This window comes from Phoca vitulina, unplaced genomic scaffold (genome assembly GCF_004348235.1).
Source record: "Phoca vitulina isolate PV1807 unplaced genomic scaffold, GSC_HSeal_1.0 scaffold1, whole genome shotgun sequence".
NCBI lineage: Eukaryota > Metazoa > Chordata > Mammalia > Carnivora > Phocidae > Phoca > Phoca vitulina.
In genome coordinates, this window is record NW_022589704.1 from 33555525 (window position 1) to 33583308 (window position 27784).

Sequence of the window (27784 nt, forward strand, 5' to 3'; positions counted from 1 at the left end):
CCCAAATGAGCAAAGAAACAGATCTTCCCCTAGAACCTCCACAAAGGAATTCAGCCCTGCTGACCCTTGATTTTAGTGTGACCCATGTCAGACTTCTGATGGACAGAATGCTAAGATAGCAAATGTGTGTTGTTTAACCTGCTAAATTTGTCAGAATTTGGTAGGGCAGCAATAGAAAGTTAATACAAAGTTGAAGGGAGTTTTGCTCCTAACATCCTAGAAAATTAAGAAGCTCTGGAGCTGCTGTGAAATGCAATTGGGAATGCTGGCTGTGTTGATGATAGTGTACCTGGCATGGGCGTATTGCCTTTAAATTCTTCAGGTCTGGGAAGCATGGCCTGGACTTCAAATCTCCCGATCACCCCAGTGAGTACATATTCCCTGAGCAGCTGGTGGACCTGTATGAGTGTTATCAGGAGAAGCTTTGGCCGTGATGATTGAGAAACTTTGAGGAAGTTCACTGCCAATTATATGTCTCCATAAGTGGCTCAAAGTCATCTTTTTTTCTCACCTTTCTCTCCATCAAGTGTGGGTAGGGTGGCTTAGTGGAGTTTCTGAGGTGTCAGTAGGCAAGATCCCCAGTGAGGTTTTTGTTGTTTTTTGGGGTGCAAAATATTCAGTAATTAACACCTACCTCTCCCCATTCCCCATAAGCCGAACAAAACATAGAGACTCCTGGGCCCATCCCCAGAGATTCAGATTCCGTAGGTCTGAGGTGGTACCTTGAAAACAGCTTTTTAGAAGATGTCACAGGTGATTGTGATATAGCTAGTAGACTAACCAACACTTGGGACCTCTGGCCTATATACACCATCTGTAATCCATTAGGAAACGTAAAGCTTGGATTATGATACATGATTTGATTTCAATCAAATTGCTAGATTTGTGAGAGGACAAAAAAATGAGAAAATGTATAATACATACTACCTGCCTTCTAGAGGCTCCTAATCTAGTCAGAAAACATAGATAGGCATAGGAGTTACAGAATCTAGGAAAGTATTGTGGGTAAGTTTGGGTGTGGGCATGTCCTTTATAGGATGGATGGGATTTCTACTGGTGGAGATGGGGGCAAGGTAAAGGCCATATGCATGAGTGAGCTCTGAGGGCTTTTCATTTGGAAACTATCAAGTGTAAAAATGTTGAAAGACTAGTGTTATAGCAACTGTAATGTAGATGAACCTAGATTTAATAATTGTTAAAATTTTGCTACATTTGCTCATTTGCTCATTTCCTTATACACCCCCCCTTTTGTTCTTGCTTCATCTATTTTTTTAAGAGAGGGAGAGAGAGAGATGGAGAGGTGGGGAGCAGAGGGAGAGAGAGAGAGAGAGAATCTCAAGCAGGCTCCTTCACTCAGTGTGGAGCCTGACATGGGGCTCAACCCCATAACCCCAAGATCATGCCCTGAGCTGAAATCAAGAGCCGGACACTCAACTGACTGAGCCACCTAGGCACCCCTGTTCTTGGTAAATCTTTTGAAAGTAAGTGGGTAACATCATGTCACAATATGTAAACATGCATGTTCCAAAAATAAGAACATTTGTTTACATAGCACAGTATCATTAAATAGTCTATCCTCAAATTTCCCCAGTTGTCTCTCAAGAAGTAGTCAAGGTTTGCATATTTCATTTGCTTGTTTTATCTCTTAATTTTAAAGGGCCTTCTCACCTTTTTCTCCTCCCATGACATTTTTAACTGAAAAATTTCCTGAGATAAATGTAGATTCATGCATATTTGAGAAATAATACAACGAAATCCTTTGTACACCTCGCCAGTGTCTCTGAATAACATTTTACAAAGCTGTGGTATAATATCATATCTGGAATATTGACATTGATCAAACCCACTGATCTTATTCAAATTTCCCTAGTTTTACTTGCACTGGTGTGTGTGTGTGTCTGTGTGTGTTAATTTTTATACAGTTTTACGAGTCATGTAGGTTTGTGTATCTACCTCCTCAGTCAAGATAACTGAACAGTTCCCCAAACCACGGGAATCTCTCACTGTTGCCCTTTCATATTTCCCTCCCACATCCCCATCTCTGCACCTCTAACTCCAATCTCTGGCTGTCTATGCTGTCTTCTATTGCTGAAATTTTGTCATCTCAAGAATGTAATCTTTTGGAATTATCTTTCTTCTGCCCAGGAGATTCATCCAAGCTGTGTGTTCATTTCTTTTCATTGCTCAGTTGTACTCCGAGATAGGTACCTGCTGCAGTTTGTTTAACCATTTCCCTCTTGGAAAACATCTGAGTTGATTCCATTTTTGGGCTGTTATGAATAAAACTGCTAAGAACATTTGTGTGCAGGTTTTTGTGGGAATGTGTGTTTTTATTTCTCTGGGATACTGCCCAGGAGTGCAATTGCTAGGTTGTATGGTAGTTACAATGTTTAATTTTTTAAGAAATTGCCAAACTGTTTTCCAAGTGGCTGTAACCTTCTATATTTCCTCTTCACATTTTTTTTTAAAGAATCCAAACCATTTTGTTTTCGAATGTCCCACCTACATTTTGTATTTGTTTGATTTTTTCCTAATAACATCATTCAATTTGTTCTCTATCTCCTGAATTTCCTGTAGACTGGAGGTTAGGTCTAGAAGTTTGACTAGATTTAGGTTAGATATTTTCTATGTTGCATCACATGAGCCCTAAGGAAGTCATCATGAGCTGGTGGGCAGCATGTCTCATTGGCACAGTAGTTAAACACCACACAGCACAGACCCCGATGACAACAAACATGTATTGAGGGTTTTGAGCTCTTGTGCCATGAGCCCTGAGGGGTACAAGGTGAGGATCAGGTTCCTGCCCCCAAAGAACTATCTTTTGAAATTAACTAATTCTGATAGCATGAGCCCACTAATAGTGATATGCCAAGTTGTAGCTTAGAGACAACAGTTAATTCTGCTTTGAGGGTATGTATAGGGGGTTATAAGATTTAACTGAACGCTGAAGTTTGAGCTGGCTCATGAATAAAAGAAAAACAGATCCCAAGTAGAATAGTAATAAATAATGATCCTGAGATAGAGTGCATTTTGGATACCCTTCGTTTCCAAATTAAGGAATTCAAATTTATGGCTAAAAAAGAAGCTCTGAAAGTTTCTAGTTTTGTTTCTATTTTTATTTTTTGGTTTTGTTTGTTTTTAAAGGTAACCTGTATTAGTACTGGGGCAGTGGAAAGGGTGGATGACAGCAGGCTGGGAGATCCAGGAGTAAATCATTGCAGTTGTGTATGTGAAGTGTCTTAAAGTAGGTGCCATTAAAAGAGAGAATAGGGTTTGAATATTTAGGGTTAGAATTAAAAAATATGTCTGAAGTTTTAAGCTTTTGTGACTATGATATTGCCATATTAAATGAGTTTGGAACATACTAGAGGTCTCGGAGGGAAGATGAATATTAATGTGTATTATGAGTGTATGGGACAGTAAAGATGTCCAAGTAGACTGTTGGAAACATAATATCTGGAGCTCAGGGGATAGCGTAAGGAAGTGATTATTGATATTGTAAATCTCCCAGAAGGAACTGGTTTAGGGAAAAGAGGCTTACGATGGTTCAAGGGGCAGACAAGAAAATGAACTAAGGCGTTCAATCACAGTGCTGAGGAGACTTGCTGTTCACCAGCATGCTATGACCCCCTTACAAAGGAGACTGAAATGGCTTAGGCAAGTGCTTGCAGCTGATCCTCCAGTTTCATTAAGCTCACACTCTCCCAAAACCAGCTCTGGCCGGTGAAGGGTCACACGTGCGTACGCATGCGCGGGAAAAGCCCTGGCCGGGTGGCTAGAAGACTGCGCCTGCGCAGTAGCAGGCCGGCAGTTAGGCGCAGACCCATCCAGCAGAGGATGGAGGAATGGAGCCTCCCCAAGAGTTACTTAAGGGTTCCAACACCGCTGATAACCGTGGCGGGCAGGTCCGTTCCCTGTACACAGCCCCTATACTTCAGAAGAGTCCGAATGTCAACCTGGAAATCATGCACAGCAGAGCGTCGGAGTTTTCTTCGGCTCGTAAATTCCAGGACCATAACAAGACCATGTATCTGCCCAAGGACGAGAACAAGGAGGGCGCTGGGTACCGGCTGCTGAACGTGAGTGGGGGCCCGGCCGGAGGCGTCTGTCCCCTACTTGACCACCTAGAGGGCTGGGGAAGGACCGAGGGGTCAATGCATGCAGATGGGAGGGAAAGAGACCTGCCCTAGTTGGAAGGTGTTAATAACTGAGGAAGCGCTTACTTGTGGGACCTTGAAGATTATTTAATTTGTCAGAGCCTGTTAGATTAAGACAATAATTTAGATAATAATTATGACAATTTACCTGATAGGGTTGTCTGAAGATCTGAGGGAGCTAATGATGTAAAGTGCTTACCACTGCAAAGCACAAAGAGTCAATAAGTGTCAGCTGCTGTCGTCGTTGACGTCAGTGATGCTGTCCTCACCATCATTAGGATTTCATTTATATGGTTAAAGGGCTAAACTCCAGAAACTTCAGTTACCTTTGTTTTCAATTCCTGAGGTACTTACAGATGAACTTATAGGAGCAAATCTGCATCCTGTCTGCAAAGTGAATTATTGGTCTCCTGTTATTAATTAGAAAGATTAATTTCTATTTGAAATGTGTGAAACGCTTGTTTACCATATAGTGGTATAACCAGAGGATGGAGGAAATGGAAAACGAAAATCAAATTGAAACTCACTTTTTCAAAGTGTTAGAAGATCATTAGGAAATTTTACATTCTCCGTTGGTCTTAAGTTACTATAAGAATAGTACAGATAAAAGTATCAGGAAAAACGGTATACAAAAAGATGATGTCCTCTGTAAAGTTAAGGAGTTGAATTACTTGATCTCTATAGTACCCTCCTACTTCCAAAAACTTAGAATACTCTTGATTCATTGTTAAGATAAATTGAGAGCATTTTAGCATTTAGCTATAATAGTAGGAAAAATTGCAAAGGTTGTGTAAGAGGGATGTGCTTGGAAGTTTAGGCCATAGAAGGTGTTTGTTGTATGTCGTTCTAAGGAATATGGACTTTATTTTGTAGAACAGTGATTTCCACAATTTTTTTGAGTATGAGGATTCCTTTTTATTGTGAAAAATGAAAGTTTCTCACAGAAGAGTAGCTGGCTCTTTACTGTCTACTGACTGGGAAAATCTGTAATGACAAAAAGCTACCATGCAGCAGTGTTTTTAATTTGCTTATAGGTACAACAGCATCTACATACATTCAAAGAAGAGTAGTGCACCTATATGCAAGGTACAGTGTTTACCCAAGTTTGGTTTCCCAAATCATTTGACCGTAGAATATTTTAATATTTTGACAGAACAACAAAAAGTGCTTAGGAAATGAAATGTGCACTTGGATTTAGTTATAATGACCTCATAGACGAATTCTTTTCAGACACAGATGCAGAGGAATGAGTTTATGTGCTATAGATGTTCATTATACAAATTTAGAGTAATACAAGTATATGTTATTAAAATTATTATAATAGCTATAAGATACACAATGTAGACCATTGAACACAGAATGGATGGCCCTCTTTATTAAATCTGCCTATGCATCAGTACACATGGAACATTGTATATTTAGGCAACAGGTAGTCTTTCTATGATTTCTTGGCATTTTATGGCACATGATTTCTTGAAAGCAGATCGTCATAGGGGGATATATAACAGCTATATAAATGTGTTTAGCATTTTATGTTCAAAACAAAACAAAACTTCTGTTTAAAACTTGGAAGCAAATACGTCACTGAGGTATATTTCACATTTTATTGGAATACATTTTAGAAAACAGTAGTTTGCAGATAATGCTTAGAATACATTTGACTTCAAGGATATTCAAAGTTGAGAACCGTGGCTACAGGAGATAGGAAAAGCTGGTGGGTGTCATCAGGGAGATGACATGGATCAGATGTGCTTTGTTGAAAAAATTGTTTGACTATTCGGGTTTAAGGAGAGATTAAAGACCTAACAGGCAGTGAGGACAGTAAAATCTCTGAGGGGATGGAAAAGCATGGGCTCTAAAGCACAAGTAGTGGTATCCTCTTTGGATAGGAAGAAGGGCATCTCTTCCTCCAGACCAGTGTTTATTTTGTCCTTGGATCACCAGTGTCCAAATCTTTGGGAGTGCTTATTAAAATCTAGATTCTTGGGGTGCCTGGGTGGCTCAGTCGTTGGGTGTCTGCCTTCGACTCAGGTCATGATCACAGGGTCCTGGGATTGAGCCCCGCATGGGGCTCCCTGCTCTGCGGGAAGCCTGCTTCTCCCTCTCCCACTCCCACGCCCCCCTGCTTGTGTTTCCTCTCTCGCTGTGTCTCTCTCTGTCAAATAAATAAATAAAATCTTTAAAAAAAAAAAAAATCTAGATTCTTGGGCCTCCACCTTAGACCTACTGAATCAAGAAGGCTGGGGCCCCAGGAATATGCTCAATCTTAAACTACCCCAGCGGTTCTTAGATTCATGTTTGAAAATTACTATAGATAAGTGGCAAAAGATAGGCATGGATGTGGGGATTGTAGATTGAGGGTGCAGGTTGGAGAAGAAAGCAGCTGGAGCCAGAAGAGTTTCATGAACCGGGTGAAAGAAAAAGGAGGGATAATTGGAGGTCTCAGTGAGATTAAAAGGTGTATTGACTGTAAAGTACTAAGAGAATTGGAAGGATTAACTAGAGACAGTGCTCAGATTGAGGGATAGTGCAGCTTATGACTTGAGTAAAAATGTGGATTATGTACCCGGCACCTTAATATCAGTTCTTTAAACCTCGCCCATTCCTTTCAGCAACTCACTGCCTTTCTGCATCTTGGACCTTGTCTTCCCTCTGAGGATTTCACCTCTAAAATCCTAAAATCTAGTTTGCTGCTTCCTAACCTCTCATTACTTTACTTTTATTACACCTATGCTTTGAAATATGTACCAAGTTTTGTGTTAGACGCTGAGGGATGCAATGGTGAACAACACCGGCAAAGCACCTTCCTGGAGGAAGCTAACTTTCAAATTGGAGAGACAGTTACAGATTATGATTTGGACTGGGGATCAGAGAAGGCCTCTCTGAGGATGTGGCTTTTAAGTGAAAAGCTGAAGAGGCTAGCCATTGAAAGAGTTAGCGGAGTTGGTGGAGAGAGCACAAGAGGGAGTAAACAAGCGTGAAGTTTCTGCAGAGGGATAGTGTGGAATGTTCACGGAACATGGTGAATAAGAGGCAGAGTGGTGTGAAATGGGGCCATAGCATATCTTTTTGTATGTTTAAAATCCCTTAAATTTTTTTTGTGTGTGAATTTTCTGTTCACATTATTTTCCTAAGAGAATCTTGTTCTTTCCCCCCTCCACTTTTCAAAAGTTCTTTATTAGGGATATTAGATCTTCATCTGTGATATGTGTTACAAATATTTTCTCACGATTCAACAGCTGTTATTTTGACTGTTGATGGTACTTTTTGCTATGTAAAAGGGTTCTTAATCTTACGAGGTCAAATTTATCAATCTTTTATTGCAGCTGAATTGTGAGTCTTAGTTAAAAACTGTGTACATGCACCCAGGTCATAAATGAATTTACCTGTTACCTTTTAGTACTTGTGTATCATTTTTACACTTAATCTCTGATTTAATCATTTACATTTAAATGCCTGATTTCTTTGGATTGCATGTATGAGGTATGGATTTAATTTTTTTCTTAAAGTAGATGTCTCTAAACCATTTATTAAGAAAAAAAATCAGTCTTTGCCCCAGTGATTTAAGATGTCACCTTTATACTAAGTGACCGTATGTATTTGATATTTTTTTGGACTTTCTATTCCACTGGTCTGTTTATCAATTCATATACCAGGACCATTCTATTTTATTTTAAAGACTTATACTGTGTTTTAATGTCAGGTAAGACTGGTTCCCTGCTTTGTAATTTTCCTTTTCTAGTGATATCCTGACTATTCTCACTTCTAAAAAAACACTTTATTATTAAGTTGTTTATCTCAGTAAAGAAGCTTGTGTTCTTCTATAAGGGTTGCATTAGATTAGTAAGTTAGGTAACTGACATCTTTATGATGTTGACTTGCCCTAAGAACAAGAGATATCTTTCCATTTATTCAGATCTACTTTTGTGTCTTTCAGAAGGGTTTTGATGGTTTCATTTTAGGAGTTTTGCATAATTCTTGTTAAGATTATTCCTAAGGTGGGGCTTTTTCTACGCTATATCCTTACTTAATTTTTATGTATATTAGGGCTGTTGATTTCTGTATGTTAATTTCATAACCTGCTTCCTTATTGAATTTTTAAATATTCGAGCTAGTGTTGCTATTAATTCTCTAGAGTTTTAGATACAATCAGATCATCTTCCAATAGAGCTATTTTACTTTTTTTCCCCCAATTCTTTTGCCTTTAGTTGATTTCTCTTATCTAATTGCTTTGGCTCATGACACCAGTAAGATGTTGAAGAGTGATGGTGATAGTAGGCAACCTTGCTTTGTTCCTGATCTTAGTAAAGTGCTTCTCGTATTTCCCCAGCAAATGAAACACTGGCTTCAAGACTGGCTTAATTCCTACTTTTGAGAGTGTTTTAATCAGGAAAGGGTATTGAATTTTGTCAGAGGCCATATGAACATGTATGGAGATAATCATATAATTTTTCTCTTTAGATCCATGATGTGGTATGGTATATTAATGATTTTCTTAATATTGAACCAATTTGCATTTCTGGAATTAATCCCACTTGGTTATTGCATATTATTTTCTTAATGTGGTGCTCAATTCTGTTTATTATTATTTTATTTGGTATTTTTGTATCAATATAAGTGATATTTGTCTATAATTTTTCTTTATCAGTTTAGGTATCAGTGTTATGCTTGCTTCATAGAAATAGTAAAGTTTTCTTTAATATTCAGTGGGACAATTTATGGTGCCCTGGGATATCTGTTCTTTGAAGATATGATAGAATTCCCTGTAACACCTCCTGGGCCTGGCACTTTTTTTGTAGTGGCAGTTCCTTGCTAATTTTCTCTATTTCTTTTATGGAGATTGGTCTGTTTAAGCTGTTTACTACTAATGAGGTAAATTTTGTTAAGTTGTATTTCCTTAGGAAATTATTCATTTCACTTAGGTTTTAAATATATTTGCAGGTCTGCAAAGGTCTTCTATGATTTTTCAAAGTCTTCTGTGTTTCATTGGCTATTTCCATCTTGTTATTTCTTACTTGTGTGGGGTTTTTTTTTTTTTTTTTAGTTATGATTCTGTTAAAGATGGTTTTCTTTGAGTATAGCTGACACACAGTGTTACATTACTTTCAGTCGTACAACTTAGTGATGTGGCAAGTTTATACATTGTGCTGTGTTAACCACAAGTGTAGTTGCCATCTATCCTGGTACGTTGTTACTACAATATCATTGATTGTATTCCTTAGGCTGTGCCTTTTATTCCCATGACTTACTCATTTCATAACTGGAAGCCTATATCTCCCTCTCCCTTCACCCCAACCCCTCTCTGGCAACCATCAGTTTGTTCTCTGTATTTATAAGTCTGATTCTACTTTTTGTTTGTTTATTCATTTTATTAGATTTCACTTATGAGTGGAATCATATGGCATTTGTCTTTCTCTGACTGACTTATTTCACTTAGCATTATACCTTCTAGGTCCATCCATGTTGTCTCAAATGACACAATTTCATCTTTTTTATGGTGGTGTAATATTCCATTGTATGTATATACCACATCTTCTTTATCCATTCATCTGTGGATGGACACTAGGGTTGCTTCGATATCTTGACTATTGTAAATAATGCTGCAATAAACATAGGGGTGCATATATCTTTTCAATTAGTGTTTTTGTTTTCTTTGGGTAAATACCCAGTAGTGTGATTGTTTGATCATAAGGTAGTTCTATTTTTAATTTTTTGAGGAACCTCCATACTGTTTTCCACAGTGGCTGCACCAGTTTTCATTCCCACCAACAGTACATGAGGGTTCCTTTTTCTCCACATCCTCACCAACACTTGTGTTTTTTATTTTAACCATTCGTACATCTGTAAGGTGATATCCCATTGTGGTTTTGTTTTGCATTTCCCTGATGATGGGTGATGTTGAGCATCTTTTCATGTGTTTCTTGCCCATCTGTATGTCTTCTTTGGGGAAATGCTAATCAGGCCCTCTGCCCATTTTTTAATTGGATTGCTTGTTTTCTTTGTTGGTGAGTTGTATGAGTTCTTTATTTTGGATACTAACTCTTTATCAGATATGTTATTTGCAAATATCTTCTCCCATCTCATAGATTGTCTTTTAGTTTTATTGATGGTTTCCTTTGCTGTGCAGAAGCTTTTTATTTTGATGTAGTCTCAATAGTTGATTTTTGGTTTTGTTTCCTTTGCCTTAGGAGACACATTTAGAAAAATATTGCTACAGCTGATGTCAGAGAAATCACTGCCTTTGCTCTCGTCTAGAATTTTTATGGTTTCAAGTCTCATATTTAGGTCTTTAACCCATTTTGAGTTTACTTTTATGTATGGTATAAGAAAGTGGTCCAGTTTCATTCTTTTGCATGCAGCTGTCCAGTTTCCCAACCATTTGTTGCAGAGACTGTCATTTTCCCATTGCATATTCTTGCCTCCTTTGTCAAAGATTAATTGACCATATAATCATGAGTTTATTTTTGGACTTTCAGTTCTGTTCTATTGATCTATGTGTCTGTTTTTCTTTTTAAATTTTACTTAAATTCAATTTAGTTAATATATAGTGTATTATTAGTTTCAGAGGTAGGATTTAGTGATTCATCAGTTGCATATAACACCCAGTGCTCATTACATCAAGTGCCCTCCTTAATGCCTGTCACCCAGTTACCCCATCCCCCACCCACCTCTCCTCCAGCTACCCTCTGTTTGTTTCCTATAGCTAAAATCTCTTATGGTTTGCCTCCCTCTCTGCTTTTATCTTACTTTATTTTTCCTTCCCTTCCCCTATGCTCATCTGTTTTGTTTCTTAAATTCCACATACGAGTGAAATCATGTGGTATTTTTCTTTCTCTCACTGACTTATTTCACATATTTCTTTCTCTGAGTAGTTCCATCCATGTCATTGAGGTTGACAAGATTTCATTCTTTTTGATGGCCGAGTAATATTCCATTGTATATACATAACACATCTTCTTTATCCATTCATCTGTTAATGGATATCTGGGCTCTTTCCATAGTTTGGCTATTGTGGACATTGCTGCTATAAACATTGGGATGCATGTGCCCCTTCAATCACTATTTTTGTATCCTTTGGATAAATACCTAGACGTGCAATTGTTGGGTTATACTGTAGTTCTATTTTTAACTTTTTGAGGAACTGCATACTGTTTTCCAGAGTGGCTGCACCAGTTTGCATTTCCACCAACAGTGTAAGAGGGTTCCCCATCCCTCACCATTATCTGTTGTTTCCTTAATTCATTTTGGCCATTCTGACCAGTGTGAGGTGGTATCTCATTGTGGTTTTGATTTGTATTTTTCCTGATGTCGAGTGATGTTGATCATTTTTTCCTGTGTTGGCCATTTGTATGTCTTTGGAGAAATGTCTGCTCATGTCTTCTGCCCATTTCTTGACTGGATTATTTGTTTTTTGGGTGTTGAGTTTGATAAGTTCTTTATAGATCTTGGATACTAGCCCTTTATCCGTAATGTCATTTGCAAATATCTTCTCCCATTCTGTAGGTTGTCTTTTAGTTTTGTTGACTGTTTCCTTTGCTGTGCAAAAGCTTTTTATCTTGATGAAGTCTCAATAGTTCATTTTTGCTTTTGTTTCCCTTGCCTCTGGATACCTGTTTAGCAAGAAGTGCTGCAGCCTAGGTCAAAGAGGTTGCTGCCTGTGTTCTCCTCAAGGATTTTGATGGATTCCTGTCTCACATTTAGGTCTTTCATCCATTTTGAGTTCATTTTTATGTATGATGTAAAAAAACGGTCTAGTTTCATTCTTCTACATGTGGCTGTCCAATTTTCCCAACTATTTGTTGAAGAGACAGTCTTTTTACCATTGGATATTTGCTTTGTTAAAGATTAGTTGACCGTAGAGTTGAGGGTCCATTTCTGGGTTCTCTATTCTGTTCCATTGATCTTTGTGTCTGTTTTTGTGCCAGTACCATACTGTCTTGATGATTACAGCTTTGTAATAGAGCTTGAAGTCTGGAATTGTGATGCCACCAGCTTTGGTTTTCCTATGGCTATCTGGGGTCTTTTCTGGTTTCATACAAATTTTAGAATTGTTTGTTCCAGCTCTGTGAAAAATGCTGGTGGTATTTTTATTTTGATGTAGTCTCAATAGTTGATTTTTGGTTTTGTTTACTTTGCCTTAGGAGACACATTTAGAAAAATATTGCTACAGCTGATGTCAGAGAAATCACTGCCTTTGCTCTCGTCTAGAATTTTTATGGTTTAGGGATTGCATTGAATGTGTGGATTGCTTTGGGTAGCATAAACATTTTAACAATATTTGTTCTTCCAATCCATGAACATGAGATATTTTTCCATTTTTTTTTGTGTCTTCCTCAATTTCTTTCATAAATGTTCTATAATTTTCAGAGTACATATCTTTGACCTGTTTGGTTAGGTTTATTCTTAGGTATCTTATGGTTTTTAGTGCAATCTTACGGTTTTTGGTGCAATTGTAAACAGGATTGATTCCTTGATTTTCTGCTGCTTCATTTTTAACATATACAAATGCAACAGACTTCTGTGCATTGATTTTATGTCCTGCAACTTTGCTGAATTCCTATATCAGTTCTAGCAATTTTTTGCTAGAATCTTTTGGTTTTTCTACACAGAGTATCGTGTCATTTGTGAAGAGTGAAAGTTTGACTTCTTCTTTGCTGATTTCGATGCCTTTTATTTCTTTTTGTTGTCTGATTACTGAGGCTAGGACTTTTAGTACTATGTTGAACAGCAGTTGTATGAGTGGACATCCCTGCCGTGTTCCTGACCTTAGGGGGAAAGCTCTCAGTTTTTCCCTGTTGAGGATGATATTCACTGTGGGTCTTTCATATATGGCTTTTCTGATGTTGAGATACATTCCCTCTATCCCTACATTGTGGAGGGTTTTTAATCAAGCAAGGATGCTGTATTTTGTCAAATGCTTTTTCTGCATCAGTTGAGAGGATCATATGGTTCTTATCCTTTCTTTTATTAATGTTGTGTATCACATTGGTTTTTTAATTTTATTTTTTATTTTAATTTTATTTTTTTAAAGATTTTATTCATTTATTTGACACACAGAGAGAGAGAGTGAGAGAAAGAGAGAGAGCACAAGCAGGGGGAGCGGCAGGCAGAGGGAGAGGGAGAAGCAGGTTCCCCGCTGAGCAGGGAGCCTGATGCAGGGCTCGATCCCAGGACTCTGGGATCATGACCTGAGCTGAAGGCAGATGCTTAACTGACTGAGCCACCCAGGCGCCCCTCACAGTGATTGATTTGCAGATGTTGAACCACCCCTGCAGCCCAGGCATAAATCCCACTTGGTCATGGTGAATAATCCTTTTAATATACTGTTGGATCCTATTAGCTAGTCTCTTGGTGAGAATTTTTGCATCCATGTTCCTCAGGGATATTGACCTGTAGTTCTCTTTTTTAGTGGAGTCTTTGGTTTTGGGATCAAGGTAATGCTGGCCTCATAGAACGAGTTTGGAAGTTTTCTTTCCATTCTATTTTTGGAACAGTTTCAGAAGTATTGGTATTCTTAAAATGTTTGGTAGAATTCCCCTGGGAAGCCATCTGGCCTTGGACTCTTGTTTGTTGGGAGATTTTTGATTACTGCTTCAATTTCCTTGCTGGTTATGGGTCTGTTCAGGTTTTCTGTTTCTTCCTGTTTCAGTTTTGGTAGTTTATATGATTCTAGGAATTCAGCTATTTCTTCCAGATTGCCCTTTTGTTGGCATATAATTGCTCATAATATGTTCTTATATTTGTTTGTATTTCTGTGGTGTTGGTTGTGATCTCTTCTCTTTCATTCATGATTTTATTAATTTGGGTCCTTTCTCTTTTCTTTTTGATAAGTCTGGCCAGGGGTTTATCAATCTTGTTAATTCTTCAAAAGAACCAACTCCCTAGTTTCGTTGATCTGTTTTTTTTATTATTATTTCTATATCATTGATTTCTGCTCTGATCTTTATTATTTCCCTTCTCCTGATAGATTTAGGCTTTATTTGCTATTCTTTTTCCAGCTCCTTTAGGTATAAGGTTAGGTTGTGTATTTGAGACTTTTATTGCTTCTTGAGGAAGGCCTGTATTGCTATATATACTTCCCTCTTAGGACTGTCCTTGCTGCATCCCAGAAGTTTTGAATTGTCATGTTTTCATTTTCATTTGAGTCCATGTATTTTTTTTAATTCTTCATTAATTTCCTGGTTGACCCATTCATTCTTTAGTAGGATGTTCTTTAACCTCCATGTATTTGTGGTCCTTTCATATTTTTTTCTTGTGGTTGACTTCAAGTTTCATAGCACTGTGGTCTGAAAATATGCATGGTATGATTTCAGTCTTTTTGTACCCATTGAGTCCTGTTTTTGTGACCCAGTATGTGATCTATTCTGGAGAATGTTCCATGTGCACTTGAAAAGAATGTATATCCTGCTTTAGAATGAAATGTTCTGAATGTATCATTTAAGTTCATCTGGTCCAGTGTGTCATTCAAAGCCCTTGTTTCCTTGTTGAACTTCTGCTTAGATGATCTGTCCTTTGCTGTGAGTGGAGTGTTAAAGTCCCCTACTATTACTGTATTATTATCAATGAGTTTCTATAAATTTGTTATTAATTGATTTATATATTTGGCTGATCCCAAGTTAGGGGCATAAATATTTACAATTGTTCTACTCATCTATTCTTGTTGGATAGAACCCTTTATTATGATATAGTGTCCTTTCTCAGGACTTATTACAGTCTTTGGTTTAAGATCTAATTTGTCTGATATAAGGATGACTACTCCAGCTTTCTTTTGATGTCCATTAGCATGATAAATGGTTCTCCACCCTATCACTTTCAATTTGGGTGAGTCTTTGGATCTAAAGTGAGTCTCTTGTAAACAGCATATTGATGAGGTTTTTTCTTTTTTTTTTAAATCCATTCTGATACCCTGTGTCTTTTTATGGGAGCATTGAGTCCATTTACATTCAGAGTAATTGTTGAAAGATACGAATTTAGTGCCATTGTATTACCTGTAAAATCACTGTTCCTGTAGATTGTCTCTGTTCCTTTCTGGTCTTTGTTACTTTTGGTCTCTCTTTACTCTCAAAGGGTCCCCTTTAATATTTCTTGCAGGGCTAGTTTAGTGTTCACGAGTTCCTTTAGTTTTTATCTTAGAAACTCTTGATCTCTCCTTCTAATATGAATGACAGACTTGCTTGATAAAGTATCCTTGGCTGTATATTTTTCTCATTTAGCATGTTGAATATATCATGCCAGTCCTTTCTGGCCTGCTAGGTATCTGTGGACAGGTCTGCTTAAAGTCTTATGTGTCCACCCTTGTAGATTAAGGATTTCTTGTCTCAATCTGCTTTCAGGATTTTCTCTTTATCTTTGTAATTTGCAAGTTTTAATATAATATGTTGTGGTGTTGACCTATATATATATATGTGTGTGTGTGTGTGTGTGTGTGTGTGTGTATTTATTTATTTATTTATTTATTTATTTATTTATTTTGAGGGGAGTTCTCTGTGGCTCTTGGACTTGAATGCCTGTTTCCTTCTGCACATTAGGGAAGTTCCCAGCTATAATTTGTTCAAATAAACCTTCTGCCCCCCTTTCCCCCTCTTCTTCTTCTGGGACTCCTATAATATGGATATTATTTTGCTTTATGGAATCTCTGAGTTCCCTAAGTCTACCTTCGTGATCTAATACTTTTTCTTCTCTCTTCTTTTCAGCTTCATTATTTTCCATAATTTTATCTTCTGTATCACTGATTTGCTCTTCTGTTTCGTTCATCTGCATTTTTATGGCCTCCACTTGGGACTGCATCTTGGTTAAAGCATTTTAAATTCTGACCTCACTGATTTTACTTTTTTTATCTCTACAGTAAGGGATTCTCTAGTGTCTTCTCTACTTTATTCAAGCCCAGCTAGTATCTTTATACTCATTGTTTTAAATTCTAGTTCAGACATCTTACTTATATCTGTATTGATTAAATCCCTGGCAGGGAGTACTACCTCCTGTTCTTTCTTTTGGGGTGAATTTCTTAGTCTCATCGTTTTGTCCAGAAAAGAAAGGAAGGGAGAAAAAGAAAAAAAAACAACAACAAAAACAACAATAACAACACAACAACAACAACAACAGCAACTTCAGGAAATGTTTCTGGTATATGCTGTGTACACTCTGCTGTTGCGTTTTGGCTGCTCTTTCCCACTGGTCCATCCTCTAGAGAGTTCCTCCTTGCTTGTAGTGGGGAATGTTCGGACCTTTAACTAGGTGTGCTTTGATTTGTCTGTTAAGATAAGCCTGGAAAAGTAAAAGAGGAAAAAAAAAAAAAAAAGCCAGATCCAAGACAAGAGAAAAGGAAAAGGAACAAAAATGCAAACAAACAGACAAACAAAAATAAACCTGATTCCAAAGAAAAAGAAAGAAAGAAGGAAAAAAGAATAAGGAAAGAAGAATAGGAAAAAAAATAAGCCTGATCTGAAAAATAAGAGAAGGAAACAAACCAACCAACCAACCAACAAATGAACAAAAAATTATAAGCCTAATACCAAAAAAAATAGAGAAAAAAAGGAAAAAGTATATAAAATAAAGGATAAAAAATTTAAAATAAGAAATAAAATATAGAAAATTTAAAAATTTAAAAATAAGAAAAAAGAAAAAGCAAGCCTGGTCCTACTTCCACAAGAAGCTGACATTGGAGCACTTTTTAATCAGTAGACTTGGTACATGGGGCCTGTGTTGGTCTTCCGAGGGAGAGGCCTGCTGGGCTGGCTCACAAGCTGACTTGCCCTAGTAAAGATACCCCTGCCAGGTACAGGGGTGCGGGGTTTAGTGTAGGGGACTCCAGCCTCCACTGGAGGTACTGTGTTGCTCTCTGAAGTCCAACTGTGCTGGTGGGCGGGGGAAGGAGGGGTGGTGGAGGAGGAAGATGGCATCACCCTGTCCTCTCGTCCCTGGGGTGGGGAACTTCTGGCCACTGTTCAGGAGGCCCTCACAGAAAAGCAAACAATCTCCTGTGTCCTGGACTTTCATCACATCCTTGCCCTTAACCTGTCTGTTCCTGGGGCCATTGGCATGCCCAGCACTGTAGATCTCTGTATTTTATCTCTAGACAGTGGCTGGGATACAAAACTCCACGTTTTAAAGGGCCTGGCAAGGGGCAGACCGAATCCCCTCCCCTAGAGGAGAGCCTCGAGGCCCACCCAGCACCATCCTGTCCCAGAAAAGCAGTTGCACAGTGCGCTCGGAGGCTGGAGTTTATTGTGATGCACAGCGGAAAGCTGCAACCAGGTTATCTGCCATCTGCATGCGACTCAGTCTCCTACTTTGTTCTGTCCCAGAAAAGCAGTCACACAGAGGCTTGAGTCTATTGTGGCAGAGAGCGAAAAGCAGCGACCAGGTTATCTGCATTCTGTCCGTGTGTCTGCTCTCTGCTCAGTTCTGTCCCAGAAAAGCAGCTGCTCAGCATGCACATGGGGGTTTAAGTCTATTGTGGCTCACAGCAAAAAGCTGGTACAATGTTCTCTGCCCTCTGCATGCACCTCTGTCCCTGTTGTTGAGTGCCACTCAACGGCTCCCAGCTGACCTTTAGTCCTTGGAGAGGCAAAATGCGCTCTTCCAAATGTATTCCAGGAAGGGGAGTGATCTCTCCCAGTGCGACCCAGGGGATCTTTTCAGTGCTGCTTATTGTGCGATCCCTACCTGCTGTACTCTCTCTTGCTCTCTCCCTCTCCCTGATTTTGCACTGGGAAAAGGGTTCCCTTCCCTTTGAGGTCCCGTGGCTTGCCTCTCCCCCAGTTCATGGCTCCAAACCTCACATCTGCCATGTTCTCTCCCTCCAACTGTGCAGATTGTTTTCTTAATCTTCAAATCGTATTTCTAGTTGTTCAAAATAGTTGGATGTTGATCTAGCTGTGTTTGAGGGATGAGGCCAAGCCCAGGGTCTCACTACTATTCTGCCATTTTAACTCCAGAAGCCTATGTGTCAGTTTTTGTGCCCATATCATACTGTTTTGATTACTACGGCTTTGTAGTATAACTTGAAATCTGGAATTGTGATACCTCCATTTTTGTTTTTCTTTTTCACGATTGCTTTAGCTATTTGGGGTCTTTTGTGGTTCCATAAAAATTTGAAGATTGTTCTAGTTCTGTGGAAAATGTATTTTGATAGGCATTGCTTTAAATCTGTAGATTGCTTTAGGTAGTACGTACATGAGCATGGAATATCTTTCCTTTAGTTTGTGTCATCTTCAACTTCTTTCATCAGTGTATTATAGTTTTCAGAGTGCAGGTCTTTCACCTCCTTGGTTAAGTTTATTCCTGCATCCTTTTTTAAAGATTTATTTACTTATTTGTCAGAGAGAGAGCACAAGCAGGGGGAAAAGCAGGCAGAGGGAGAAGCAGGCTCCCTGCTGAGCAAGGAGCCTGATACGGGACTCAGTCCGAGGACCCTGGGATCATGACCTGAGCCAAAGGCATACGCTTAACCAACTGAGCCACCCAGGCATCCCTATTCCTGCATATTTTAAAATTATTTTTGGTGCAGTTATAATTGGGATTATTCCTTAATGTCTCTGCTGCTTTATTACTAGTGTCTAGAAATGCAGTAGATATCTATACATTGATTTTGTATCCTTTGACCTCACTGAATTCATCTATAAGTTCTAGTAGTTCTCTGGTGGAGACTTTAGGGTTTTTTACATACAGTATCATGTCATTTGCAAATAGTGAAAGTTTCACCTCTTCCTTACTCATTTGGATGCCTCTTATTTCTTTTTCTTGTATGATTTCTGTGGCTAGGATGTCCAGACTATGTTGAACAAAAGTGGTAAGAGTGGACATCTGTATTTTGTTCCTGATGTTAGTGGAAAAGCTCTCAGTATTTCCCTGCTGAGTATGATCTTAGCTGTGGGTTTTCATATATGGCCTTTATTATGTTGAGGTATGTTCCCTTTAAACCTACTTTGTTGAGAGTTTTTATCACAAATGGATGTTGTATTTTGTCAAATGTTTTTTCTACATTTATTGAGATGATCATATGCTTTTTATCCTTCCACTTGTTGATGTGATGTATCACACTGATTATTTTGTGAATATTGAACCACCCTTGCCTCCCAGGAATAAGTCCCCCTTGCTCGTAGTGAATGACTTTAAATGTATTGTTGGATTCAGTTTGCTAATATTTTGTTGAGGATTTTTGCATCTGTGTTCATCAGAGATATTGATTTGTAGTTCTCTTTTTTTGTAGTGTCTTTATTTGTTTTTGGTATCAGGGTAATGCTGGCCTTATAGAATGAATTTGGAAGTTTTCCTTGCTCTTTTATTTTTTTGGAATAGTTTGAAAAGAATAGGTATTATCCCTTCTTTAAATGTTTGGTAGAATTCCCCTTGAAGCTGTCTGGTGCTGGACTTTTGTTCAGAGTTTTTTGATTATTGATTCCATTTCATTGCTGATAATTGGTCTGTTCAAATTTTCTATTTCTTCCTGGTTCAGTTTTGGGTAGTTGTATGTTTCTAGGAATTTATCCATTTCTTCTAGGTTGCCCATTTGTTGGCATATAATTTTTCATAATATTCTCTTACAGGTCCTCTTTCATTTCTGATTTTGAGTCCTCTCTCTCTTTTTTTTTGCTTGTTGAGTCTGGCTAAAGGTTTATCAATTTTGTTGACCATTTCAAAGAACCAGCTTCTCGTTTCATTGAGGTGTTCTTTTTTTTTTTTTTTTTTTAGTTTCTATTTAACTTATTTCTACTCTAATCTTTATTATTTCCTTTCTTCTACTGATTTTTTTACTTTGTTCCTCTTTTTCTGGCTCTGGTAGGTGTTAAGGTTGGGTTGTTTATTGGAGATTTTTCTTCCTTCTTGAGGTAGGCTTGTATTGCTATAAACTTATAACAGCTTTTCTGTATTCCAATGGTTTTCGACTGTTGTATATTCATTTTCATTTGTCTCCATGTGTTTTTTGACTTCGTCTTTGATTTCTTGGTTGACCCTTTCATTGTTGAGTAGCATGTTATTTAACCTCGATGTACTTTTGTTCTTTCCAGATTTTTTCTTGTGGTTAATTTCTAGTTTCATAGTGTTGTGGTCTGAAAAGATGCATGATATGACTTTAGTCTTTTTGAATTTGTTCATACTTGATTTGTCACCTAACATGGTATCTATTCTGGAGAACATTTCACGTGCACTTGAAAAGAATGTATATTCTGCTGTTTTGGATAGCATGTTCTGAATATATCTGTTATATCCATTTGGTCCAAAGTGTCATTCAAAGCCACTTGTTGATTTTCTGTTTGGATGATCTATTGAGATAAGTGGGGTGTCGATGTCCCCTCCTATTATTGTATAACCATCAATTACTTCCTTATGTTTGTTAATAGGTACCTTATGTATTTGAGTGCTCCCATGTTAGGTGCATAAATATTTACAATTGTTATATCTTCTTGTTCCCTTTATGATTATGTAGTGTCCTTCATCTCTTGTTACAGTCTTTGTTTTGAAGTCTATTTTGTTTGAAGCCTATTAAGTATCACTGCCCTGGGTTTCTTTTCATCTTCATTTCTATGATAAATGTTTTTCCATCCCTTCACTTTCTTTTTTGTTTGTTTGTTTATTTTTAAAGTAGGCTCCATGCCCAGCATGGAGCCCAGTGCAGGGCTTGAACTCATGACCCTGAGATCAAGACCTGAGCTGAGATCAAGAGTTGGATGCTTAACCAACTGAGCACCCAGGCACCTCCATCCCTTCACTTTCAATCTGCATGTGTCTTTAGGTCTGAAATGAATCTCCTATAGGCAGCGTATAGGTCTTGCTTTTTTATTCATTCTGTCACCTTATGTCTTTTGATCAGAAAGTTTCGTCTATATCCAAAGTAATTATCAATAGATACGTACTTATTGCCATTTTGTTGTTTTATGGTTATTTTTTAAAAAATATTTTTAAAATTTATTTGACAGAGAGAGAGAGACAGCGATAGAGGGAACACAAACAGGGGGAGTGGGGGAGGGAGAAGCAGGCTTCCTTTGGAGCAGGGAGCCTGATGTGGGGCTCGATCCCAGGACCCTGGGATCATGACCTGAGCCGAAGGCAGCTGCTTAATGACTGAGCCACCCAGGCACCCCAGTTTTATGGTTATTTTTATAGTTCTTTTCTTTTCCTTTTCTCTCTTTTTCTCCTCTTTCATGGTTTGATGGCTTTCTTTAGTGCTTGAATTCCTTTTCTTTATTTTTTGCATATCTATTATAGGTTTTTGATTTGTGGTTACCATTAGGTTTATATATAACATCTTGTGTGTATAACAGTTTATATTAAGTTGATATTGGCTTAAGTTTGAACCCATTCTGAAAGCACTAAATTTTTACTCTTCTCCCAACCCCTACATTTCAGATATATAGTGTCATTGTTTATTTATTTATTTTTTTCCATTGAGGCATTTTATTTGCACGTATATACTATATCCCTAGAAAAAGAATCCCAGGATTTTCCCTCCTTTGTGTTTTCGTCTTGCTTCTTCATGGTCCATGATGCCAGCTGAGGTTGTCAGTACAGTGAAACCAAACTGGCAGGATGGGAGCAGGTTATTCTGCCATTTTTCTAGATCTTTCAGTTGTACATCAAATCTGGGGCTGATCACTCCACACTTGTTTAACCTGTCTGTGAGGTTCACAACAATTTACCCCACTCTGTGATCATCAGTGCTTTCAAATTCACCAATGTAACCATGCTTCATCATCACAGTGAGAAACCGGTTGATGACTTTGGAGCATGGCCTAATAAGAACCTGGCATTGGCCTCTGTTTTCAGCATTGTTAATGCTCTTGAGAGCATCTTCCAGGACATTCATGTGCACCATTATGGCGGCATGGAAAGATGGTGGAAAGAGGACAGGAGGGGTGAATGCACAGTTATGGGAAGCAGGTGGCCTATCGCTATAGTGTCATTGTTAAAATCCTTTTATGACTCTCTTCACCAATTTTTACAGATATACTTAATTTTACTGCTTTTGTGCCTTCTGCTTTTCTTACTTCTGATTATGGTCTTTTCTTTCCACTCAGTCCCCTTTAACATTTCTTGTAAGACTTGGTTTAGTGGTGGTGAATTTCTTTAACTTTTGTTCATCTGGAAACTCTCTCTCTCCTTCTATTCTGAGTGATAGCCTTGCAGGGTAGAGTACTCTTGGTCGCATATTTTTGTTTGTTTGTTTGTTTCAGCACTTTGAATATATCATGTTACTTCCTTCTGGCCTGCAAAATTTCTGCTGAAAAATTAGCTGGTAGACTTAAGTGGTTTCCTTTGTATGTGATGTTTCCTCTTGTTGCTTTTAAAATTCCCTCTTAATAATTACTTATTGCCACTTTAATTACCCTGTCTCTTAGTGTGGGCCTCCTTGGGTTGATTTTGTTGGGGGCTTTCTGTGCGTGCTGGATCTGGATATTTGTTTCCTTCTCCAGATTTCAGATGATTTCAGATATTATTTTTTTCAAATTTTCTGTTCCCTTCTTTCTTTTTTCTCCTTCTGTGATCCTTATAATGAAAACATTGTTACACTTGATGGTGTCACTGAGTTCCCTTAATCTATGCTCATTTTGGGGGGGGGGCACCTGGGTGGCCCAGTTGATTAAGTGTCTGACTTCAGCTCAAGTCATGATCTCAGGGTCCTGGGATCAAGCTCTGTGTTGGACTCCCCACTCAGCAGGAAGTCTGTTTCTCCCTCTCCCTCTGCCCCTTCTCCTCCCCCCACTTGTGCTCCCTCTGTCTCTCTCTCAAGTAAATAAATAAAATCTTTTAAAAAAATCTATTCTCATTTTTTTATTATTTTTTGTTCTCCTGTTCCATTTGATTTTCATTATTCTGTCTCCCAGCTCACTGATCTGTTCTTGTGCTTCCTCTAGTCTACAATTTATTCCCTCTAGTGTATTTTTAAATTCAGTTATTGTGTTCTTCATCTCTGATTCATGCTTTTTTATGTTTTCTCTCTCTTTGTTGAAGTTCTCGGGGTTCTCCTCTCTTTTCTCAAGTCCAGTGCGTATCTTTGTGACCATTACTTTAAATTCTTTGTCAGGCATGTTACTTATCTCTGTTTCATTTGGCTATCTTGCTTTTATTTTGTCCTGTTCTTTAATTTGGGGCATATTCCTCTGTCTCCTCATTTTGCCAGGCTCTCTGTGTCTGTTTCTATGTGTTAGGAAAGCCAGCTACATCTCCTGCTATTCAAGTAGTGGCCTTATGAAGAGGAGGACCTGTAGTGCCCTATAGCACAATGTCCCCTGTTCACCAGAACCAGGTGCTTCAGGGGTATCTTCTAAGTGTGCGGTGTACTTCCTGTTGTGGTTGAGCTCTGTTTGCCTTCAGTACCATCATCTGCAATGGCCTTGTTTGCTTGTTGTGGGCAAGGTTTAGTCCCTGTGCTGTACGGGGCCAGTCTGTGGTCACCTCAGGCTTGAGTTGGGTCAGACCAGATGCCTGCACTCAGCTTGTTTGTTAGAACTACAGTTGCAGTGAACTGCAGGACACTCTGCCTGCATTGTCCCTTGGAAGGCTTTGTTGGTGGGCAGGGCCTACAGTAAGACCAGATGTTTGCCCCAGTTTCTCTGTTGGAGGTTGCAGTGACCCTGAACTACTGGGTGCTCTCTGTGTGCTGCACCCTGTGAGGTTTTTGTTGGTGGTTGGGGCCAGTAGTCAGATTATATGTCTGCCCCCAGCATTGGGCCACAGTTGAACTGGTGTGTGTGTGTGAACTCCTCCCAGGGCAGTAGTTACTTTGGAGTGGTGCTGGCCACTAGGCTGCTTGCACAATGCCATGTTTTTGGCACCTCCTTGGATAGACTCCTCTCTAGTGGGGAGAGATAGATGGCATGGAGCTGCAGGAGAAAGTGGGGGTGTGGTGCACTGTTAGCAAGCTGGTGGAAAGTGTTTGGGCTGCTTTCCACAAGTGTCAGTGAATGTAGACTGGTGGGCAGGAGAAAGAAATGGTACCAGCTAGCTCCTTTGTTCTTAGATAAGCTTCACAAAGGAACTTGCCCTTCCTGTGCAGGCTCTGAGACCAGCAAAGAATTCTTCCGCGATACCCCAGGTGCCTCAGAAACTTCTACTTCTATGTTATAACTTGGCAGGGTTTTTGTCATGCTGTCTTTTTAATGCCAAGGACACAGTTTTCTATAGCCCTTTGGCTCTTGCAGAGCCAAGCCTGCTTATTTTTAATGTTCCTGGTGTTTAGCCCCACTGATTGTAAAAACTTGCAAAGTTAAGCCCCTCTAGTTTCAGAGTCAAATGTTATGGGGATTCATCTTCCCAGTGCAGGTCCCCCGTGCCTGGGGTGACTGATATGGGATTTGCTCTTCCTCTTCTTCATGCCTGCAATGTCCCTCCCTCCTGCAGTCAGTCTTGCGGGTCAGTTTGGTTCCTGAGTGTGTCTCCAGCTTTCCTACCATTTTTTGATGTGGCCTCCTCTCTACAATTAACTGTGGAAAGCCTGATCTGCCAATCTTCCCATCATTTTCTGTGTTAGTTACACTGATATGGGTGTTATCTAGGTGTGTCTGTGGGACAAGATGAGACTAGGATCCTCCCACTCCACTATCTTCCCCAGCATTTGACGTTTTAAGTATTATGTGCCATAGTGTGGACCTCCTTGGGTTCATCTTGTTTAGGACTCTCTGTGTTTCTTGGATTTGGATGTCTATTTCCATCTTCAGGTTAGGAAAGTTTTCTGTTATTATTTCCTCTAATAACTTTTTTTATACTTTTCTCTGTCTCTCATTCATCTGGGACTCCTATAATGTTTGTTCACTTCATGTTGTCCAAGAGATCTCTTAATCTATCCTCAGTTTTTTTTTTAAGTTCTGTTCTCTTTTTACTGTTCAGCTTTTGTGCTTTCCGTTACCCTTTCGTCTAGTTCACTGATACATTCTTCTGCATTTTCTAATTTACTCTCAAGTCCCTCTAGTGTGTTTTTCATTTCAGTTATGGTAACTGATTGGTTCTTTTTAATATTTTCTATCTCTATATTGACAGACTACTGAGTTCCCTCTTTGCTCCAGTCCAGTGAATATGTTTACAATCATTACTTTAAATTCTTTACCAGGCATCTTGCTTATCTTTGTTTCATTTAGTTTTTTTTCTGAAGTTTTTTCCTGTTCTTTCTTTTGAAATATATTTTTCTCTCTCCCCATTTTGCTTGACTTTCTGTGTTTATAGTTATGGATTAGGCAGAAAGACTACTTCTCCTAACCTTGAAGGAGTGTTTTTGTGTATGGTGTCCTCTATGTAGACTGTGTGTCCTTGGTGACTATTGGTGGCTGGCTGGAGCTGTGGCAGTATATGCTAGTTACTGTTTGAAACTGTGGCTTTTTATGGAATGAATAAATAAGCCCAAAAAGAATTTTAAAAAGACAAGACAAATTTTAAAAACTTAAAAAAATAAAAATGAAGATAATTTTTACATAAAATTTACACATGTAGCTTATTTTCTGTGCCCCAGCACCACAGAGGCTGGTGTGGTCTTATAGACTCTGGGTTCACTGAGGTTGTGAGCTCACTGTGAGCCAGATCCTGTTCTGGTCTGGGCTTTTAAGGTGGAAGGAGAGAGAGCATTCCCACATTTCCTTGGCCTGTTTAAACCCTGGATTTTTTTTTTTTTTTTCTGTGCCCCAGTGCAATTGGGAGTGGTGTGGTCTTGTGGATCCTGGGCTTGCTGAGGTCACAAGCTTGCTGTGACAAATGGATCTGCCCATTATCATGTCCAAATACTGCTCTAGTCTAGGCTTTGTTGTCTCTCTTATATACTGGTTCCTCTTTTAAACTGCAGGGTTTTTTGTTTGTTTGTTTGTTCCCGAGGACAGAGGAATCTGTTCCCTTCCCAGTTCCTCAGTACTATCCCTTCCCACTGCCATTCGCAGTATCCTGGGGGTGGGGGTTACCTTTGTTACCCCATCTCTGTTTCTCTTGCTGTTCTCCCACTCATCTCTCTATCTTTGGTTTTCAGAAGTTGTTCAGTCAGCCTTCAGTTTTTCTTCAGGAGGAATTTTTCTATTAATAGGTATAATTTGGTGTGTTCTGTGGAGGAAGTGAGTTCAGGGTCTTCCTGTATCACCATCATGGACTGGAATGTCTTTTTTTTTTTTAAGATTTTTTATTTATTTATTTGAGAGAGAGAGCATGAGAGGGGGGAGGGTCAGAGGGAGACAGCAGACTCCCCACTGAGCAGGGAGCCCGATGCGGGACTCCATCCTGGGACTCTAGGATCATGACCTGAGCTGAAGGCAGTCACTTAACCAACTCTGCCACCCTGGCGCCCGGACTGGAATGTCTTAATTGTGTTTTATCCCCTTTTCTTGATTAAGTTAGTTAGTGGTTTGTATATTTTATTGGGAATTGATATCCTACCAGTATTGAATCTTTCCATCTGTGAACGTGTAATATTTGCCATGCATTTAGATCTTTAATTTCACTTAGAAATGTTTTGTTGTTTTCAGTGTACAAGTCTTAATGTTTTTTTCTGTTAAGTTTATTATTTTGTTATGCTTCTTCTGTTAAATTTACTACATTTCTTCTGTTAAATTTATTCCTCAGGATTTTGTTATTTTGGTGCTATTTCAAAATATACTTGTTTTCATTGCTATTATATAGAAATACAAAAGATTTTTTTTGTATTTTGTTCTTGTATCCTGATATTTCATTGAGCTTGTTTATTAGTTCTAGTAATTTCTTTTTGTGTGTGTGGATTTCTTTAGACTTTCTATATATATGGGAGTGTAATGCCTGTATATAAAGACCAGTTTTACCCCTTTCTTTCAAAGGTGGATACTTTTTCTTTTTCTTGTCTGACTGCATTGGATATAACCTACAGTACAATGCTGATTAAAAGTAGTGAGAGTGAACACTTGCCTTACCGATCTTAGGGGAAAAGTATTCAGTCTTTCACCATTGAGTGTGATATTAGGTAAGTTCCTTCCTATTCCTAGTCTGTTCAGAGTTTTTATTAAGAGTGAATTTTAGATTTTGTCAAATACGTTTTCTGTATCTCTTGAAATGATCATGTGATTTTTGTTCTTTTTTGGACATTTTTATTAATATGGTTTATTACGTTAATTGATTTTCAGATGGAAAAATCCCACTTTGTCATGGCATATGGTCCTCTTTATATGTTGCTGGATTTGGCTTACTCATATTTTGTTGAGGATTTTTCCCTCTGTTCATTTTCTCATCTTGCAATATCTGTCTGGCTTTGGTATGAACATAATTTTGACCTCATAGAATATCTTGGGGAGTGTTCCTTTGTCTTCCTCCCCACCCTCCTTTCTTTTCCCTGAAAGAGTTTGCGAAGGATTTTATAATTTCTTCTTTAAGTGTTTGGTAGAATTCACCAGTGAAAGAGTCTGGGCCTGAGTTTTTCTTTTTAGGCAGTTTTAGTTATTAATTCAATTTCTTTACTTATTATAGGTCTTTTCAGATATTCTTTCTTCTTGAGTCAGTTTTGGTAATTTGTGTCTTTCTAGGAATTTTTCCATTTCACCTAAATTGTCTAATTTGTTAGCATAAAATTATTTATAGTTGTAGTAGTTTATATGCCTTATATGGCAATGAGCTTGGAGATAACAATGAATTTTAGGATTTTGAGATGGGGAGATCATCCCGGATTATCTGAGTTGGGCCCTAAATGTAAT

At 38.5% G+C, this 27784-nt stretch overlaps 1 protein-coding gene and 1 pseudogene across 1 annotated transcript in view; one reads left to right on the top strand and one right to left on the bottom strand.

Annotated features, from left to right (window-relative positions):
• The first annotated feature begins 3845 nt into the window (after nucleotides 1–3845).
• Nucleotides 3846–27784, top strand: part of C2CD6 (C2 calcium dependent domain containing 6) — a 146095-nt gene continuing 122156 nt past the window's right edge. The window contains exon 1 of the mRNA XM_032403562.1: nucleotides 3846–4079. Within this exon, the coding sequence (XP_032259453.1) occupies nucleotides 3846–4079 (234 nt within the window). The remainder of the gene's footprint in view (nucleotides 4080–27784) is intronic.
• Nucleotides 21580–21975, bottom strand: LOC116639502 (annotated as a pseudogene).